An 18,228-nucleotide genomic window follows, 5' to 3' on the forward strand; every position below is an offset into this window, starting at 1 on the left:
TACATGCCTTAATCCCAATCCTTGAGAGGAGAAGGAGGTGAATCTGTGCAAGTTTGAGGGCAGAGTGTTCTACATAGGGAATTGCAGAGAATGCTGGGTTATGTGAGATGTTGTCTAAAAATAACCAACCAAACGAACAAAAATACAAAGTAAAAGGCACTAACAAAACTTCTGTCTTTTGGAGAGCCCTCGGAAATTTGGGGGAAAAATGTGGCTTGAAACAGTGAGGTTTCTTATCTTTTGTTGGTATAGTACTTAAAACGGGTTTGTTGTTGTTTTACAAAACATCTTTAAAATATTTTCCCTAGAATTGGTTAAAATATATAATGGTTCTATTTTAATTTGGAATACAGACAAAAAGCTGGAGATTTGTAGTGCATAATCTGAGGGGTTTAAGGTGTAGAATCCTACCAAGAATCAGGGCACAGGGAGTTTATTGCTAAGCTAATTTAATAGGGTTCTTACTGGAGAAATTCTGAGTTATTAGCTATCAAGCGAGGAGCGGGGCTGAAATTTCTGTTAAAGTCAACAGGGTTCTTGCAAGAACTAACGGCCAAAGACAGGGGCTAAAAAGGAAAACCTAACCAGAATAACAATTTCGGAGGAGCATCCTGAGGAAAGACTCGTTAAGAACAGCCTGCCAACACTAAACTGGTTATCCCTGTGCCGCTTCTCTTCCCATTCCATTAGCTTTAAAAAAAAAAACACAAAACAACAACAACAAAACAAAACAAAAACTCTTGGAAACTCTAGAGAGGGTTTGGGGAATGCCAGGGTACAGTGGAAAAAGAGCACGAACTACATTTCCCATAAGCAATCGTAGGGCGGGGCCCAGCTATTCCGCCCCAAATCCCAAGCCTTGCGGCTGCGCACAAAGTGAGGAAGGCTCTGTGCGGGGTGGGGGTGGCGGGGAAGAGTGGGCGGTGATGAGCCTGTGTGTGAAGGAGGAGGCTGAGGAAAACGAGAGACCATAGACTTCCACCTCGGCCTAGAGCGTCCTTTAAAGTGTCAGGGAGAGGCGGGCGGGGACCACCCCCAACTGGCCGCTGGCGGTATCATGGCGTCCCGGAACCCCCCTCCCCAAGGTGAGCAGCCTGGGCCCGAAGTAGTCTCTGGGACGCTGCCCACAGCTCTCGACTTTTTATTCCTACTGTGTTTCTCCCTTCCCCTCCTCCAGTGTTTCTCGGGCTCGGTCGCTGCACAGCCGCTTTGAGAGACCCTTTCAAACCAGATGTCTCCTTCCCTCTTTGCGGAATTTAGCTCGCTCACCTACACCTAACCAAGGCTAGACCCTGCCCTGCCCTGCCCTGCCCTGCCCCCACCTTGAGCTCTTCTCCATCTTGCAACAATAGGGGGGTTGGCGGGTTGATTTCCATTTGGTCTATGGCATTTTAGTCCTCCCGATTTCCTCTTGCTGGCTTCCTGGCCTTTCCTTTCAAAGGAACATCCCCTCGCCCCCTTTTCCCACGGATGGAAAAGCACTCTGCCCTGACCTTATTCTGATTGGGCGGGTGACCGCCCACTGCTTTGTAATTCAACTGGCCTCTGGCTGTGTGTCCCTATGCCTTTAGAAAGGAAATGGGGATGCTGTTGCTAGGCCCTTTATGCTAGAGGCCCTAGTCTAAGGGATCCAGTTAATCATGCTCATTCGTTTACATTTGGGCATTTTTAGTTGTAGGCCGGATATAACAGTGAGTTGTCCGACAGGTTTTATGAAAACAATTTATGAGACGTTTCTGACTGTAGACTGATGCAATTTATATATTTATTTCCATTTTGTATTTTTAAAGACTATGAGAGCGATGACGAGTCTTACGAAGTGTTGGATTTAACTGAGTATGCAAGAAGACACCACTGGTGGAATCGAGTATTTGGCCACAGTTCCGGACCTATGGTAGAAAAATACTCAGTAGCTACCCAGATTGTAATGGGTGGTGTGACTGGCTGGTGAGAACATCTTTTTCGTTAAACTTCATTGGGAACCCGGCTATTGTCCTTTTGTACATGGCCCAGCCTCCATAAATTTTCACTGGCTCTCCACTTTTAATTGCAGAAGAGTACAACTTTGGGGCTTTTCCCTGATCTAATTGATTGTATCAACCTTCAGATACTCCTTGTTGGATTTTGATGATTCCCCTCTGTCAGAGGCCCACCATAGTTCCATTTTCCACCCTTTATCCTTCTTTTAATTCATCAAATTTCCAACTTTAGCAAGTTAATTATAAGTAAGTTGTTATCTGCTGTTCAGTGCCAACAATTGGGAACAAAACAAAAACAAACATGAGAACTCTTACTGCAGAACTGGCCTGTAGGATTCTCAGCTCTGTACATAGGAACCTCAGTGCTCTGTTAAAATTATTTACGATGATTGTGTGTGTGTGTGTGTGTGTGTGTATGTACTAGTTCTGATTATGATAATGCTTTAAAGATCTGAGAAGTTTGCTTTCATGTTAGAACGAATACCTATTATTCAATAACAGAGTACAATAAGGAGTGGGTAATAACCATTAAGCAACACCTCATGTAAACACATGTTTTTACTATGTATTTTAATTCTGTTATTTTTGGAATAAAATATTAACCAGATAACAAGGAGCCAAAACAGTTCATTATTTTGAAAAATGTTGATGACTTTTTTTTTTTGAAGTGACAGTGCTTAAATTGTAAGCAGTTTTTTTCTTTACATTTTAAGGTAAATTCATCTTGTGTTAATTAAAATATTTATCTACGTCCTCTTGGCATGGGTAAATGACATTTCTTTGTTGTTCATGCACCTTAGAATAATGATCCTCCCCTATGCCTTCTTGTAAATGCTACTTTTATAATTTAAAACAAACAAAAAATATTATGAAGATTCTATGAAACACAGGCACAGTATTAATGCTGTTTCATTGAAAAATCACGTAGTTAGAACAGAAAATTTCTGCTGAGGCCTTGGTCACTCAGATGTTCACCGTAGGATGATTACAACTCTCCTCCCCCTAAATGCATTTATAATTTGGTGCCAGAGGTGGTTGGTTAGTGAGAGTCATTGCTGAAAGTCCAGTACTACAAGCTACTTTAAAAATAATGAGAAATGGAATTCTCAGATTGTTGCACGTTTTCTTCTTGTAGACCAAACCTGGTAAGAAGTCCTATAATTGCCAGGTTTTCTTGAAAAGCCTAAGGGCAAAGCAGATGTTAGTGACCAGTACACAGCATGTATAGCATTCAACCTAGGATTTAATGGAGATTTCACTACTTGCTTTTTGTTTTCTTTTTCTTTTTTTTTTTTTATGAGCTTTTATTACTGACTCCTCTATGAGAAACATTAATAATAATAATATTTGGATTATCAGTGTCAGCCAAGTATTCAACCCATGATCTATGTAATACTTTGTGGGTGTTTGTTGTTTTACATCCATCTACTTGTGTGGGGGGCACAGATATGTCCCAGTATATATGTGGAGGTCAGAGCATAGCTTTCAGGAGTCTGATCTCTCTATCATGTGGGTTTTGGGGATCTTCAGGCTTGGTGGCAAGTGCTTTCACTTGCTCAGCCGTCTCTATGACCTGAGTGGTATAATAGGACACTTATATTCAGGTGGCTTGTTTTTGTCTTTGTCGAGTGTGGGGACAGATTCAGGACCTTGCCAGCACTCTACATCTAGGTAGTATTGCCAGCTACATAGATGATTTGTTTAATGACTTGGACTATAATGTAGATGCAGTGTAGAAAATATTTGAAATCTTCCTCATTGAAATTGATGTGATATTGTGGCATAAAAGAGGAACCTTTAATAGGCATAAACCTAATTTAACACTTGAGTCCAACTCAAGACATGAAGAATAGCCTAAGGTTTTAGCCATTGGTTTTTGATAATAAGAAATGAAAACTAGTGTGAGAATAAGTGGTTGCTAGGAGACCTGGAGGCCTTGAATACTGATTCCGCTGTTAGAGAGTGACCCAGTAGCAAGGCTATGGAATCCCAACATTATATTAAAAAGGCAATGATGTGCTTAAGAGTGGAAAGGAGGGCTGGAAGGATAGCTCAGTAAGTAGGCTTGATGCCAAGCCTGGTGACCTGAGTTCTATCCACAGGTCCCAGTGGTGGAGAGAACCAACTCATGTACATTATGCTTGGATGGGTATGAATGTTTAGACATACTAAATAACAAATTAATGATAAAAAATCGAAAGGAGAAAATGGGTATTGTTTTCAAAATGGGGTATTTGAAGATGAGGATAGGAATCTGAGAAAAATGTGACCTTTCAAATGGGGGATAGTACCATCACATAGAAACAGGGGCTTCAGTAGCAGCTGTTTGGACTGTGGTTGTGTCCCTGTGACATGACTTATATTGAATTAAGGGTCTAATGTGCTCCAGTATGACCTCATCTTACTTAATTACATCAACAGTGACCTGATTTCCAAGTATAGTCTCATGAAAGACATTAATTTGATGGGAACACCAATTCAGGGCACAAGGCTAGGATTAAAAATCTGGGATTCTTTTGTACAACTTGGATCTGGAATAGTGAAGGGACCACGAGTGTGCTCAAGAGGTGTAGGCCGACATTCCAAAGTTAGATGAGACAAAACAAGCCTAACATAGAAAATCAATAGTAGATGAGGAAGCTGAGAGAAATATGGGCAGTGTAACCATCAAAGTGGAATGACAGGAGGGACAGGAAAGTTATTCATAGGCAGGAACTGGGGAAATTAACAAATCAAAGATAATGATGCATTTGAAACTAACTGGGTTGTAGTAGATTAGGGTAGAGTGAATGTTGCCCAGGTGTTTGGAACACCTTGACTGCATTAAGCAAAACAAGTGTGGGAAATTTTGGCATACACAATGTAGGAGTATAATGAACTCAAGTATTCGTGATTGGTTTCAATAACTGCTCTTTTGATTTTCCTTTTAAGTCTCCCTCTTCTCTCCTCTCCTAACCGTGCAGCAAATCTCAAACACTGTAGAGTGTGTATTTTTAACCACCCTGTATGACTAAGGAAAACACTGAGTGTTTCTGAGCCGGCAAAGAATACTATCAAAAGAAATGGGAAGACATTAAGCTTTATTAGGAAAGCAATACAATGTAAAAGGAATTTAGTCCATCAGTGATTGTTCTCATCTTTCTTTTATTTCTGTCGTTAAAGGTGTGCAGGATTTTTATTCCAGAAGGTTGGAAAACTTGCTGCAACTGCAGTAGGTGGTGGTTTTCTTCTTCTACAGGTATGTTAGACCTTTAAGTGCTTACTTCTGCTTGGATAGAACAGAGAACACTAACCTTACCCATTTCATTCCTGGTCATTTTAATAGATGGCGTAATTTCCCTTTTAGGCATTAGTATATAGAAAAACTGTAATGAATTTTGAAAACTTGCACCTCTCAGGCAAGAAAACAAATACTTCTAGATTCTCTAATGTAGGCACAGTGTAATGTGGTGTTAACTGTTTAAAAAGATGACTGATGTGGTCGCATACATCCTAATCCCAGCTACTCAGGAGGCTGAGGGAGGAGGACCACAAGTCAAAAGCAAGACCTAATCTTCAAATCAAAGCAAACAGATTTGGAGGTGGAGCTTAGTAGTTGAGCCTTTGAATTTACAAGTATCCTGGGATTATGGATGTGTGCCACCATACCCAGTTTGTAGATAGCACTGTGCATACATTACAGTTTTTCCATAAATTAATGCCTAATTATGTCAAACGCTGAGCAACTAATAAAATTTCTGACAACTTTTTTGTAAACTCAAGAACCAGAGCCAAGTGTGATGGTTTAGACCTGAAATCCCAGCACTTCAAAGGCTGAAAAAGGTTAAGACAAAAGAATCCAGGCCAGCCTTGGCCTACCAGTTATATACTGAGAAATTATGAAGTAAAGAAGAGAAAAGAAAGAAGACAGAAAGAAAGGAAGGAACAGAAAGTGGAAAATTAAGTTAAAAAAATTCCATAATCCTATCTTCAGTCTTATTTCTGAGACAGGTGGATTAGAATTTTAATTTGGTTCATCCTCTTTTAGGGGTAAAAGCCTTTGCTATTAGACAGTATTTATGAGGATATTATCTACCATTCATGTATGTTTGATATGTATTTTCCTTAAAATAGAATTTCCTAAAGAAGATCAAATACAGAATATCTCAAAATTGAAAATCTCTGGGAAAAACTGTTAGCAGTTTTAAAGATGCAGAGAATTGTAGGTTATAACAGATTTAGGAAGTGATTGCTGTTCATAGCAACCAAAATCTGATTTTAGTACCTAAGCCATCGATCCTGTAATAAGCAACGTAGTTGTGTTAAGTGCAAAGAAATAATATTTATATGAATTAAGTACTGGTGTAAATAGTTTCCTAGCCAGCTGTTTAAGGCTGTATTTTCTATGAATAACAATATTAAGGGTAATATTTCTTGTTCTAGAGGTAAAACAATGTGTGATTAATTTCTAAACTTGGTTCTTTGGATGTATGCTAGTATTTATACTGAAGAGAGTTTAACTTAAGCTGATTTGGCTTGCACTTATATAGAATGATAAAGATGATATACATATTTAAATCTGTCAGTATTTTGAAAACTGAATTGTCATTTCTGTTCAATGCAAAGGGCACTAGACTAAAACAGAGTGGACTAAAACTGTTGATAGAATTGAATTATGTCTTTGTTTTCGTCTGGTTTTGCATGTTTGCCTCTCAGAAGTGTATTTCAGTGGTTCAGTGTTCACTGTTCAAATCCACATTTTTTCACTGGTACTTCCTGCTTTTCTTAGCCTGGTATTTTTGAAGTCTAAGGCGGAAGGGCACAGGTCCTGTCTTTGTCAAATCACTTTCACCCATAGACATAATTAGCCTTGAAAGCACAGTAGGAGGAACCTGAAAGAAAAACTAGACAAAGAAACAGCTTTTAAGCTAATTAATTGCTTCATTTTCTTAGGCCTGATTCTGTATTTCATAACATTTGCTTATAATTAAAGATAAGTATTACTTTGGGTTAAGACTTAAAGCTTTGCTAGCAATAATATTAAATGTTTTTTCGTGGATATTTATCATACTGCCTTCTTAAAATAGACATTGGAGCTGCTCTGGGTACAATAATATTTCCAACCAAAGAATCCTAACCAATTAGAGATTTCTCCTCTGCCCCTGCTTAACATTAGAAAACTAGACAATGCTATATGAGTATTTCAGCTTTCTACAGTTATATATGCCCATAAATAAGGGACATATAGTTGTACAGGGCTTGTCAGAGCTTAATCCTCTTCCTTCAGCCCTGACTTTACCACCTCCCCCAAGCAGCCTCTAACTTCACACAGAGCCTCTTTTCCCTGACTTAATTGACCAATGTTTGATCTCCTAGCTGCAGCAGAGCTCACTATTGCTTTCACATTATGGGATATTCTCTGTTATTTTTGACTCATCCTGTTCTATCCCCTCTTGAAGACGAATAAAACAAAACCCAGAATAAACATGGACATATATCTTTTCTTTTTAAGACAGAAAACTCAGCAGAAACACTGAGGTTTAGACCCTTATTTCCACTAAGGTATTTGAGATTTTTTTCTTTTGATGTATCCCTATTATCTAAATCTTCTCTCTTAGAAATATGTCTGTTCAGTGTTCTGGAGACGGCCATCTCAGGCTCTTCTGTCCTGCTAGTTTTCTAGGCCCTGTGTACACTGGTTCTCAGGGGATTTCCCTTTCATCATTCTGGATGTTCCCTTTGCTGTGTCTTGGTTTCCTATTTTAGAGGGACACGTCTTCCCACTATTATATTGTCAAGTAACTTGTGGAGAAAATCAGCATGGGCAGTGTAAGTTTTGAGATTTTTTCATATTTGAAATTTTCATTTTCTTCCCCGTTTGAGTAATAAATTAGGTAGGTTTAGATATTGCTGCATTGCTTTCCTAATTCAGTGTTGTTGTTTAAAGTCTAATGCCCGACCATTTCTATACAGACCTCTCCCGACTTCCCAGCAAATGCTGAAAATTTTTTTATGTGTTTTTGTGTTCTAGTTTGTCACGTTGTAGTCCTTGCTGTAGGCATGTTCTTACCCTTGAAACCCCTTCCATCTCAAACATTTTTTTATATTAGCTAATAAGTTCCTGTTCTTTGTTTATTCTCCAAGTGGCCCTGCCAGTATATTTTCTAGACTGGCGGTCTAATTTTCATAGCTTATCTTCTTTTTTTTTTTTTTTTTTTTTTGTTCTCTCTTTTTGGTTTACATTCTGAGAAATATTTTCAACTTCATTTTCTAGCAGAGTTTTTCATTTCTACTTTTTATGTCTATTAAGTTATTGGTACTGAGAATCCATCTCAGTCCTTTTGTGTACTAGGCAAGCATTCAACCAGTGCAGTTCATGTGGTACCAGCCCTTGTGCTTATAGTTTTAATTCCTGGGACATACTTATGATCATGGAAAGAGATTCAGAATGCCACTGTGTTTATATGAAATTGGCCCTCCTGAATCCCATTTCCACTACAGAGTAGAACACTAGCTTTGGCGGAAACCACTTTAACTCCTTGTCTGTAGCCCATGAAGGTAGGGAGAGGTTGTGTGGTTTGATGCCTTCTCTAATTTGAATTGAAAACAAAAGGTTCTTAAAAGCTCCCACAAAGGCTTGATGTTCCAGGGTGAAGGGGATACCCAGGGGAAGCCCAGGCTTTTAAAGAAGGGAATGGGGGCAGGGATTGTGGGAGGAGGTGACCAGGAGAGGGGCAGTGAGCATGCTGTAAAATGAATTTAAAAAAAGAGTAAGTATTAAACCTAAAAGAGCGAAGGGCTAAAATTGTTTAAATTGTCAGGTGCTAGTTTGAAGTCATTGCTTTTGTTGGCTACAGGTCTTGAGTGTTGGTTCAAATGGTCTGTTATGCATGAAGTTCTTCGTTTCTATATAGAAAGATTATCTACCAGTTTGTTTTTATTCAGTGTTACAGACAACACTGCAGTGATAGCTGTCAGTTTCAGTACCGCAGATTGAGCCCAGGGCCTCTGTGTGCCCAGGAAACCTTCTCCCACTGAGCTACAACTCAGACCTTTAATTAACCACCCATTTTCATCTTTCACATTCCTCTGAGACAAAACAAACATATTAAAGCCTTTTCATTATAAAGTGCTTCTAGTAAGTATACATTCATTGCATTTCCATGTCACTACTAGGGATTAAAATCAGGTTTTCATCCTTATATGGCAGACCCTTTGCCTACTGAGCCATTTCCTCAGCATGCCTGCCTGCCTTTTTATCTATCCATTCTTCTTTCCTCCCTCCCTCCCTTTTTCCTTCCCTCCCTCTTTTTTTCCTCTCTTTCCAAGTTTTGTTTTTTTCTTATGTTATTAGGGATCAAACAGGGCCTTGTACATACTTAGGCAAATGCTTTACCATTGAGCTATATTTTCAGCTCTTGTTTTGTTTTAAAACTTCTCCCTACAGCTTTTGCTTCCCTACATTTTGTTTTTGGTTGATGTTTTGGTTGTTTAGTTTTGCACTATTAAGAATTAAACATAATAGACAAGTAGCCAATCACTGAACTACAGCCTCAGCCCCTTGTCTAAGTGTGTCCTTCCCCTTTCTAGTGTGTTTGGTCTCCTGTTTTCATATTAACAGCCTTCTGTCCTCTGTGTCTGATGATCCTTGGTTGTCCATGTTTAAGAACTAGGCACTAAAATTTGATGTAATTCTCAATCCTTAATAGGAGTTTTTATTTTGGGAAATCTAACTAGCCTGAGAAAATTTTTCTGAAGGTCTGGGATTGGGAGTTGGAGAGTCTGTCTTCCAAGTGGAACAGCCAGTTGGATCACTTATGGTGAGGCTGACAAACAGGAAGCCCCATCTACCTCATTATAGCTTCCAAGCAGAAATGAATCTTTGTTTGAAAGCTTGGTGTTATTTTTAACATGTAATTTTTTTATTGTTGTGGTTCTGGGGATCTATCCCAGGATGTCCTATATGCCAGACAAGAACTATACCACTGAGCTATAAACTTAACCCCTTATTTTTAGTGGAGAAGCTTTTATTCTAATAAAGCTTCTTTACCCAATGTTATTAAATATTGAAGTGCTATAGGAAAGTCAGATACAGTTCAAAGAGTGGTCATCATTGTTCTACTTATCTCCAGTCTGCTGGTTCGAATTTCTTTATAATTAGAAATGAACAAACAAAATAATCACAGGAGATCAGAGAGGGAGGGGACTGGGAAGGACAGAGGAGGGGGAAGGAGAAAAGTGGGGCAGGAAGAAGTATTGGAAGGGACAGGAGGGAAGTACACAGGGTCGGGAAATTGAATAGAAACATGTAGCAATGGGGGATGGGAAACTGGGGGAAGCCACTAGAAAGTCCCAGACTTCAGGGAATCAAAAGGCTCCCAGGAGCCATTGGCGATGACTTTAGCCGAAATACCCAACAAAGGGGAGACAGAACCTGTAGAGACCACTTTTAGTAGATAGGCACCGCCCTCAGTTGAGAGATGGTATCACCCACACATCTCAAAAAATTTTAACCCAGAAATGTACCTGTCCAAAAGAAAGACATGGACAAAAAAAATGGAACAGAGACTAAAGGAAGGGTCATTCAGACACTGCCCTACCTAGGGATCCATCCCATCTGCAGACACCAAACCCAGTCATGATTGCTGATGCCAAGAAGTGCTTGCTGACAGGAGCCTGATATGGCTGTTCCCTGAGAGGTTCTACCAGCACCTGACCAATACGGATGCAGATTCTCATAGCCAGCCATTGGAACCCAGGGGCCCCAATGGAAGAGCTAGGGGAAGGGCTGAAGGAGCTAAAGGTGACTGCAACCCCATAAAAAGAACAATATCAGCTAACTAGACCACCCAGTGCTTCCAGGGACAGAAACACCAACCAAAGAGCATATATGGAGGGAGCCAGGACTCCAGATACATATGTAGCAGCAGATGGCCTTATCTGACATCAGTGGGAGGAGAAGGAGGCTTGACGACCTAGTATAGGGGAATGCTAGAGGGGTGAGTGGGTGGAGGAGCACCCTCATAGAGGCAAAGGGGAAAGAGGAGAGGGGGTATGGGGGTATGGGATGGGGAAAATTTGGAAGGGGGTATCATTTGAAATGTAAATGAATAAAATTATTAATTTTAAATATTAAAAATTGAGTCCCATATGGTTAGTTCTGATAAGGCACTTTCCTGTTAGGTTAGATGTACTTGAATCTAACTGAGAACAGATAATTATCCTTATTGCACTGAACCATGTTGCTCACTTCCAACTGTTGTTCTTCAGTTTGACCAGGTTTCTCTTTAAGGGAAGATAGTCAATGAAAAGCATCTTTTCACTTATAAACATAATAGGAACCATTGGGATAATCTAGTCCGGTTACTTTGAAACACGGTTAGCACAGTGTTGGAGAATTAGTATTAATTCGTGGCCTTTATTCTCATTCCCCCAGTGTTTCTCACTCTTCTTCTTACATGACATTATTTGTTACCAAGGATATAGAGATTCACAGTTCCTGGCAAACAAATATAATCATATGGTCAAGATCAAGCTGGATGGGTGTCTGGTATGGTGAGAGTGCAGGAAAAGGACTTGGATTGCTTGGAGGTGCTGGCGAGGAGGACCACAGAGAGACATGGATGTACCATCTCAAGACTTCTCATCTCCCTGAAACTGTGTGATACTCTACTTCAATGTGTGTTAACATGGAGAGCTCTTTGGTTATTCTAGCCAATAACTAAAGCTATGCACATGCATTAAATTCTTTGCATTTCAATAAAAAGATATGTTGAAATTCAACATACAGTTAAATTCTGTAAAGGTTTCAAAGCAATCAACTAGTTTGAATACTTCCTAAAGCAACTTTTCATTTTTCATATAGAAAGGCTCCTTTAAAGTTCATTGTCACCTCCATGCCTATGATCCAGATCACTGTGTTAGGTTCTACCAGAAAAGGTTTCATATGCTGTTCAATTTGATCACCTACCTGTCTTGCTGAGGCTAGTGTCTGATGGGTACCTGGTGAGTGTAGGAAGAGCTGCAGATAGTCTGCTGTAGAGTCACTCACAGAGAAAATATAGCTTAAGATGCTTTATGTGAAATCAGATATATTTGTTATTTGAAATATGACATATGTAGTTAAAAGTCTATAAAGAATATACCAGACTGATAGAAATGACTGATAGCAGTATATATAGATTATTCAATTTTTGTGTGCTTATTTAGATTTAGATTTTACTTATACTGGTTACATCTTGCTGTTGTTCCTGTTCCAGTGTTGCCAGTGGTCTACTAGCTTTATTTATATGTATGTACTTATTTAATGTCTGTGAGTACAGTCACTCTCTCATACACATCAGAAGAGGGCATCAGATGTCATTAGAGATGGTTGTGAGTCACCATGTGGTTGCTGGGAATTGAACTCAGGACCTCTGAAAGGGCAGTCAGTGCTCTTAACTGCAGAGCCATTTCCCCAGCCTCTCATATAAGGGTTCTAAAGATGAATAAGCATTTAGCTATAGTTTTATAGAAAGAATTAGTTGTGTGAAATTTACTATGGAAAGCAATTACTGTAAAGTTTCTAGATGTAAATGGAAGCCCATCGTTACTCCCCTTTCCTTTCCTACCTCCAACTCTATGTACTCTGCTCTCAAAATTCATGGCCTCCTTCCCTTTGTTATTGTTACATATAGGTGTAAATGCATGCATTCACTGCTGCTTGTGATGTCAGCGATGACAACTTGAGCTCAATAACCAATTAGAGGCTCTACTCTGGGGTTGACTAATTCTTCCCATGTCAGGAGGCATTAGTTGCCTGCAGTTCTTTGACTTTCTCTTCTTTTATAGCTGTACATTGGTATTCTCACTGGTCGGGTCCTCTTTAAGCAGGTATTTCATGGGTGTACTTTGCCTGCCATTTGTAGGAAGCAAGATCTTATAGCAAATTTCCTGGTCCCCTGCCTCTCAGATTCTCCCCTTTTATTCTGAGATATTCTATGCGCCTTAGATGAAGAAGTTGTGTTATAAATGTATCCCTCGGGTGTGAGTTGTGTTTTGTAACCATATCCGTCTGCTGCAAAGCAAAGCTGCTTTGATTATGGGTAAAAGCTACATTTATCTGGATATCAAGATAAGTATGTAGAATATAGTTAGGAATTATGCTGACTTAGTAAAATAGCAGTACTAGACGCACCGCTAAGGTCCACGATTTCACTAATTTTGTGTGGTTGGCTAGGTTTCCAGTAAATACAAAACATAATTTTCCTCCTGTTGAACAGGCCTTAAGTCCAAATAGATAGCTATCTGTTGGTTACTACCAAGATGTGAATGTCACTATTATGCCCTTAGGCATATCTCCTCATACTGATAGTTGTTGTGATTAATAGGTATAAAGGGTGGGTAAGACTGTTGGTTGCTTTTTTTCTCTTGGCATTTTGTATAGGACTTCCCGGTACTATGAGAGCTGGTCCTCAGAGAGAAACCTTCCAGATCATATTTCCTCCTGTAAATATTTTTGTTCCACCTTCTAAGAAGGGCTGAAGCATCTGCACATTGGTCATCCTTCTTGAGCTTCATGTGGTCTGTGAGTTGTATCTTGGGTATCCACTTATCAGTGAGTGCATATGATGTGTGTTCTTTTGTGATTTAGTTAACTCACTCAGGATGATATTTTCTAGTTCCATCCATTTGCCTAAGAATTTCATGAAGCCATTGTTCTTAATAGCTGAATAGTATTCCATTGTGTAAAGGAACCACATTTTTTATATCCATTCCTCAGTTGAAGAACATCTCGGTTCTTTCCAGCTTCTGGCTATTATAAATAAGGTTGCTATGAACATGGTGGAACATGTGTCCTTGTTAGATGTTGAAGCTTCTTTTGGGTATATGTCCAGGAGTGGTATAGATGGGTCCTCAGATAGTACTATATCCAATTTTCTAAGGAACTGCCAGACTGATTTTCAAAGTGGTTGTACCAGTTTAAAATCTCACCAACAGTGGAGAAGTGTCCCTCTTTTTCCACCTCCTCGCCAGCATCTGCTGTCATCTGAGTTTTTAATCTTAGCCATTCTGACTGGTGTGAGGTAGAATCTCAGGATTGTTTTGATTTGCTTCTCAGCCATTCAATATTCCTTGGTTGATTTGTTTAGCTCTGTACCCCATTTTTAAATAGGGTTATTTGATTCTCTGGAGTCTTAACTTCTTGAGTTCTTTGTATATATTGGATATTAGCCTTCTTTCGGATGTAGGATTGGTAAAGATTCTTTCCCAATCTGTTGGCTGCCATTTTGCACTAATGACAATGTCCTTTGCCTTACAGAAGCTTTGCAGTTTTATCAGGTCCCATTTGTGGATTCTTGATCTTAGAGCATAGGCCATTGGTGTTCTGTTCAGGAAATTTTTCCCAGTGCCCGTGTGTTCGAGGCTTTTTCCCACTTTCTCTTTTATTAGTTTGAGTATATCTGGTTTTGTGTGGCAGTCCTTGATCCACTAGGACTTTAGCTTTCTACAAGGCAGTAAGAATGGATCGATTTGCATTCTTCTACATGCTGACTGCCAGTTGGACCAGCACAACTCCTAAGAAGGATAGGGCCAACCTTCCCTTGGTTCAGTTCCCCTTGCCTGAGTTGGCGAGTCAATAACAGTTTCTTACTTAGAAGCTCCAGGAATTCCTGCAAAACCGAATGGCTTTCTACTTCTGGGCTAATAGTCATTCCCATTGCATGTTTACAGGTTGCCAGTCATAGTGGCTATGTGCAGATCGACTGGAAGAGAGTTGAAAAAGATGTAAACAAAGCAAAAAGACAGATTAAGAAGCGAGCAAATAAAGCAGCACCTGAAATCAACAATATAATTGAAGAAGTAAGACAATGAGAAATTTGGTCTTTTGTCTTTTTGATAATAGGTTGCAGTAGAAAATATGATTGGAAATTGCATTATTTTACTGATGTTTGAGCCAAGCATAATCCTAGCACTTAGGAGACTGAATCAGGAGGCTTGCCCCAAATTATATAGACCAGCCTGTTAGCCTGAGCTACAAAATAAAAGTGTGGTTCAAATCAAAATAGACAAAAATTCAAACAAACAAATAACAAAAAAAGAAAGTAAATAGTTGGGAATATCATTTATCTTGAATTCAGTAAATACAAGGTTCTCTTAAAATTGTATTTTTATTGTTAAAATAAAGATGTCGAGTTTACCATACATAAGTATGCAATTTAGAGGCACTATATGCATGCATGCTTCTGTACAATTATTACCACTATCCATTTGCACAACTTAAAAAATTAATTTTAGTAAATACTATTTCCCCAAATTTACCCTTCCCTAACCACCATTTATTTTTGGGATTGTCAGTTAATTAGGGTGTATGTAAGTAGAATTGTGCATTTGTCCTTTTGTTGACCTGTTTCATTCAAAGTAATGTGTAGTCTAGTTAATATATTAATATCTATTCAATGTAATATTGTAGCATAATTACAAATATTTTTATTAACACTTTGATTTTCAGGCAACAGACTTTATCAAGCAGAACATTGTGATATCCAGCGGCTTCGTGGGCGGCTTTTTGCTAGGTTTAGCATCTTAAGGACTTGAAGGCTCTATGGGAGTGAATCCAACAGTGGGAGGAAGACTGTGGCAGCAAGGTGATCTCTCAATGGCATACGCTACCAAAGTCTCCAGAGTGAGGAACAGCCAGCTGGACAATTGCAAATGCAACAGCTTAGCATTTTGCCACCTGAAGCTTATCAAGCTAGTATATGCTGTAAGACAACCTAGGTTTGTGTGTAAACAATAGTATTCTTGAGCAAATCACGGATATTGCAAATTTTTAAATTTACATTTGTTTAGAAACTAGCCTATGATTATTATCACTGGATATATTGGAGACAGAAAAGGCTGTTACCTGTACTGTCCAATTAAATATTACCCTATCTTCTTTTCAAAGTTCTTTGTGCTTCACTGTCTAGTGCCAATAATTAAAAATGGTCTTAGAGCTTCAATATTATGGCTGACTTTTTTTAAAGATACATTTGCAATAAATTGAATTGTTTTACCCCTCTGTAGATAGCAACAATAGAATTATGAAGATATTAAAATTTTCTGATGTATCAAGCTTTAGGTTTATTCCCCCTTCCGCTTCTTTGCTTATGTGTAATCTTTACATTAAAGAAGGCTTTTGTAAGGAATTACTACATGCCTAAAACACTTTTCCCTTCGCTAATGTCTATAGTTTTTAAAACACCTCCTTGTATGTTCTAGTTTTTCTGCTTTTTTGATTTATTTATCTCTGATAGCTTAGATAGAGCTAATTTGGTAATATGTTATTATTTCAGTCATTGATATGCTTTATTAATTTCAAATGCATCTCATTTTTTATTTCTGAAAATCCTAATTTTTTTGGCCTCTTCACCAAAAGGTACAGGTTGCTTTAAAATACTTAATAGTATAATATGAACTTACTGTCTGAAGAACTGTGATTTTTTTTTGTGTAGTCATAAAATTATAGCTTAAATATAATTGCTTCTTGATTATGTGATGTTAGCACTAGGCTCTCAAACATTGCTATTGTTAGGTTAATTGAATACTAGGCCAGTTTACTGTGCTTCTCTGGGCCAGCCTCACACTTGTTTTGAGCATCTCTTGTCCAAGAACTGCTTTCAATATTGTTATTCTTGTTCACAGAATTCTAAGTTATCCCTGGGGAAAGCAGCAGAACAGTATAGGTTAGAATCTTCAGACTGGAATTGCAGCTATTCAGACTCTCTCCCTGTGATAGGAAGCTCCCATCATATATTCTGTGTCTTGTAAATGTGTCATTTCACATTTTTGATATTGGTTACAAGCTGTGTGCTTGTACTGTCTTGAAATTCTTTAAACTCAAATGTGTGTGCGCTGGAATTTTAGTTTTATTCTCATTAGTGCCTCATATAGAATGCTAAATAAAACTCCATTTCTTAATGGGAAGTGATTGTGCTTAAAAATGCTTGTTATTCTCTTTTGAGCTTTTCTTCATTCTTAACTGACTAAACCTTTTGTCGCTATAAAATTAAAAGGAACAAATATCTTGATTATGTTCAGGTCATGTTAGTAGAACCGTGACCCTGCTTCTGAGCACCATACCTGGGTGCTACTGTGCAGCAAGGCGGGCTATTTCAAGGACCTCCGGTCCTTATTTTGAAGATGATTATAATGTCTGATCTTTGGATGATATATTAGAAAAGCAGGGAAAACACAATATGTCTGCTCTCAAGCTTTCAATTTAGAGACATCCAAATATTTCCATTTGAAGAATTTATAGAATATGGAGGCTGTTCAAATATGGTGTTGAGTGGAAAGAATTTTCTTTAAGAGTCCCAATGTACAAATGAAAGCAAGAGTTCGAAATGGTGGTATACTTCAATAATCCCAACATACAGAAAGCGGACACAGGAGGATCAGAGTAGCTGGAGAACATAATGGCTGTGTAGTAAGCTCCTGTGTCATACACAGAGGCTGAGTGTGGTGATATTCACCTTTAATCCCTACATGTGGGAAGCAGAAGCAGGCAGATCTCTGAATTCAAGGCCAGCTTAGTCTACATACTGAATTCTTGGCTAATCAGAGATATGTAATCGAGAGACCTCATCTCTAACCCCCAAACCTAACAAAACAAAAACAAAAAACAAAACCAAAAAACCAGCCAGCAAAAGATAACACTTTTATTGTATACTTCTAAGTCTCTTGAGGTGTTTGAAATGTTTTGTATGCAAATGTAAGTTGTTACCAGTACTCGACCACAACATCTCCCTTAGTCTTCTTGTTTCCCCTTCTGGTTATGCTGTTTCTCCCTCTAGGTTGAGCATTACCTGAAACAACTCAATCTCTTAACTTGCATGCCATATGGCACTGGCTAAATTTCTCTTATTTGAACTCTTGGCATCAGAAGTATTTTGTATTTCATGTTCTGGAATATTTCCTTAGTTTTTTTTTCTGTTCCTGTGACAAACTGACAAGAAACTTAAAGAGGGAAAGTTTTGCTTTGGCTCTGAGTATAATCCAGTGGTTCTCAACCTATGGGTCATAACACCTTTGGGGCCACATACCCAATATTTTCATTAATGTTCATAACAGTAGCAAAATTACAGTTATGAAGTAGCAATGAAATAATTTTATTGATGGTGGTCACTACAACATGAGGAACTGTGTTAAAGGATCAGTGTTAAGGATATTGAGAACATTATACTATAATCCGTCACGGTGGTGAAGGCAAGGCTGCAGAAGCATGAAGCTGCCACTGATGTCACAT

The 18,228-nt window shown here is 38.7% G+C and overlaps 1 protein-coding gene across 1 annotated transcript; it reads left to right on the forward strand.

Moving 5' to 3' along the window:
- The first annotated feature begins 915 nt into the window (after nt 1–915).
- Nucleotides 916–16,907, forward strand: FUNDC1 (FUN14 domain containing 1). Its single transcript, XM_080911080.1, has 5 exons — nt 916–1,085; nt 1,791–1,947; nt 5,142–5,217; nt 14,673–14,801; nt 15,451–16,907. Exons 1-5 carry the CDS (start codon nt 1,058–1,060, stop codon nt 15,526–15,528), a joined length of 468 nt encoding a protein of 155 aa, XP_080767206.1. The 5' UTR covers nt 916–1,057; the 3' UTR covers nt 15,529–16,907.
- The last annotated feature ends 1,321 nt before the right edge of the window (nt 16,908–18,228 follow it).

The sequence above is a fragment of the Micromys minutus genome, assembly GCF_963924665.1.
Source record: "Micromys minutus genome assembly, chromosome: X".
Classification (NCBI taxonomy): domain Eukaryota; kingdom Metazoa; phylum Chordata; class Mammalia; order Rodentia; family Muridae; genus Micromys; species Micromys minutus.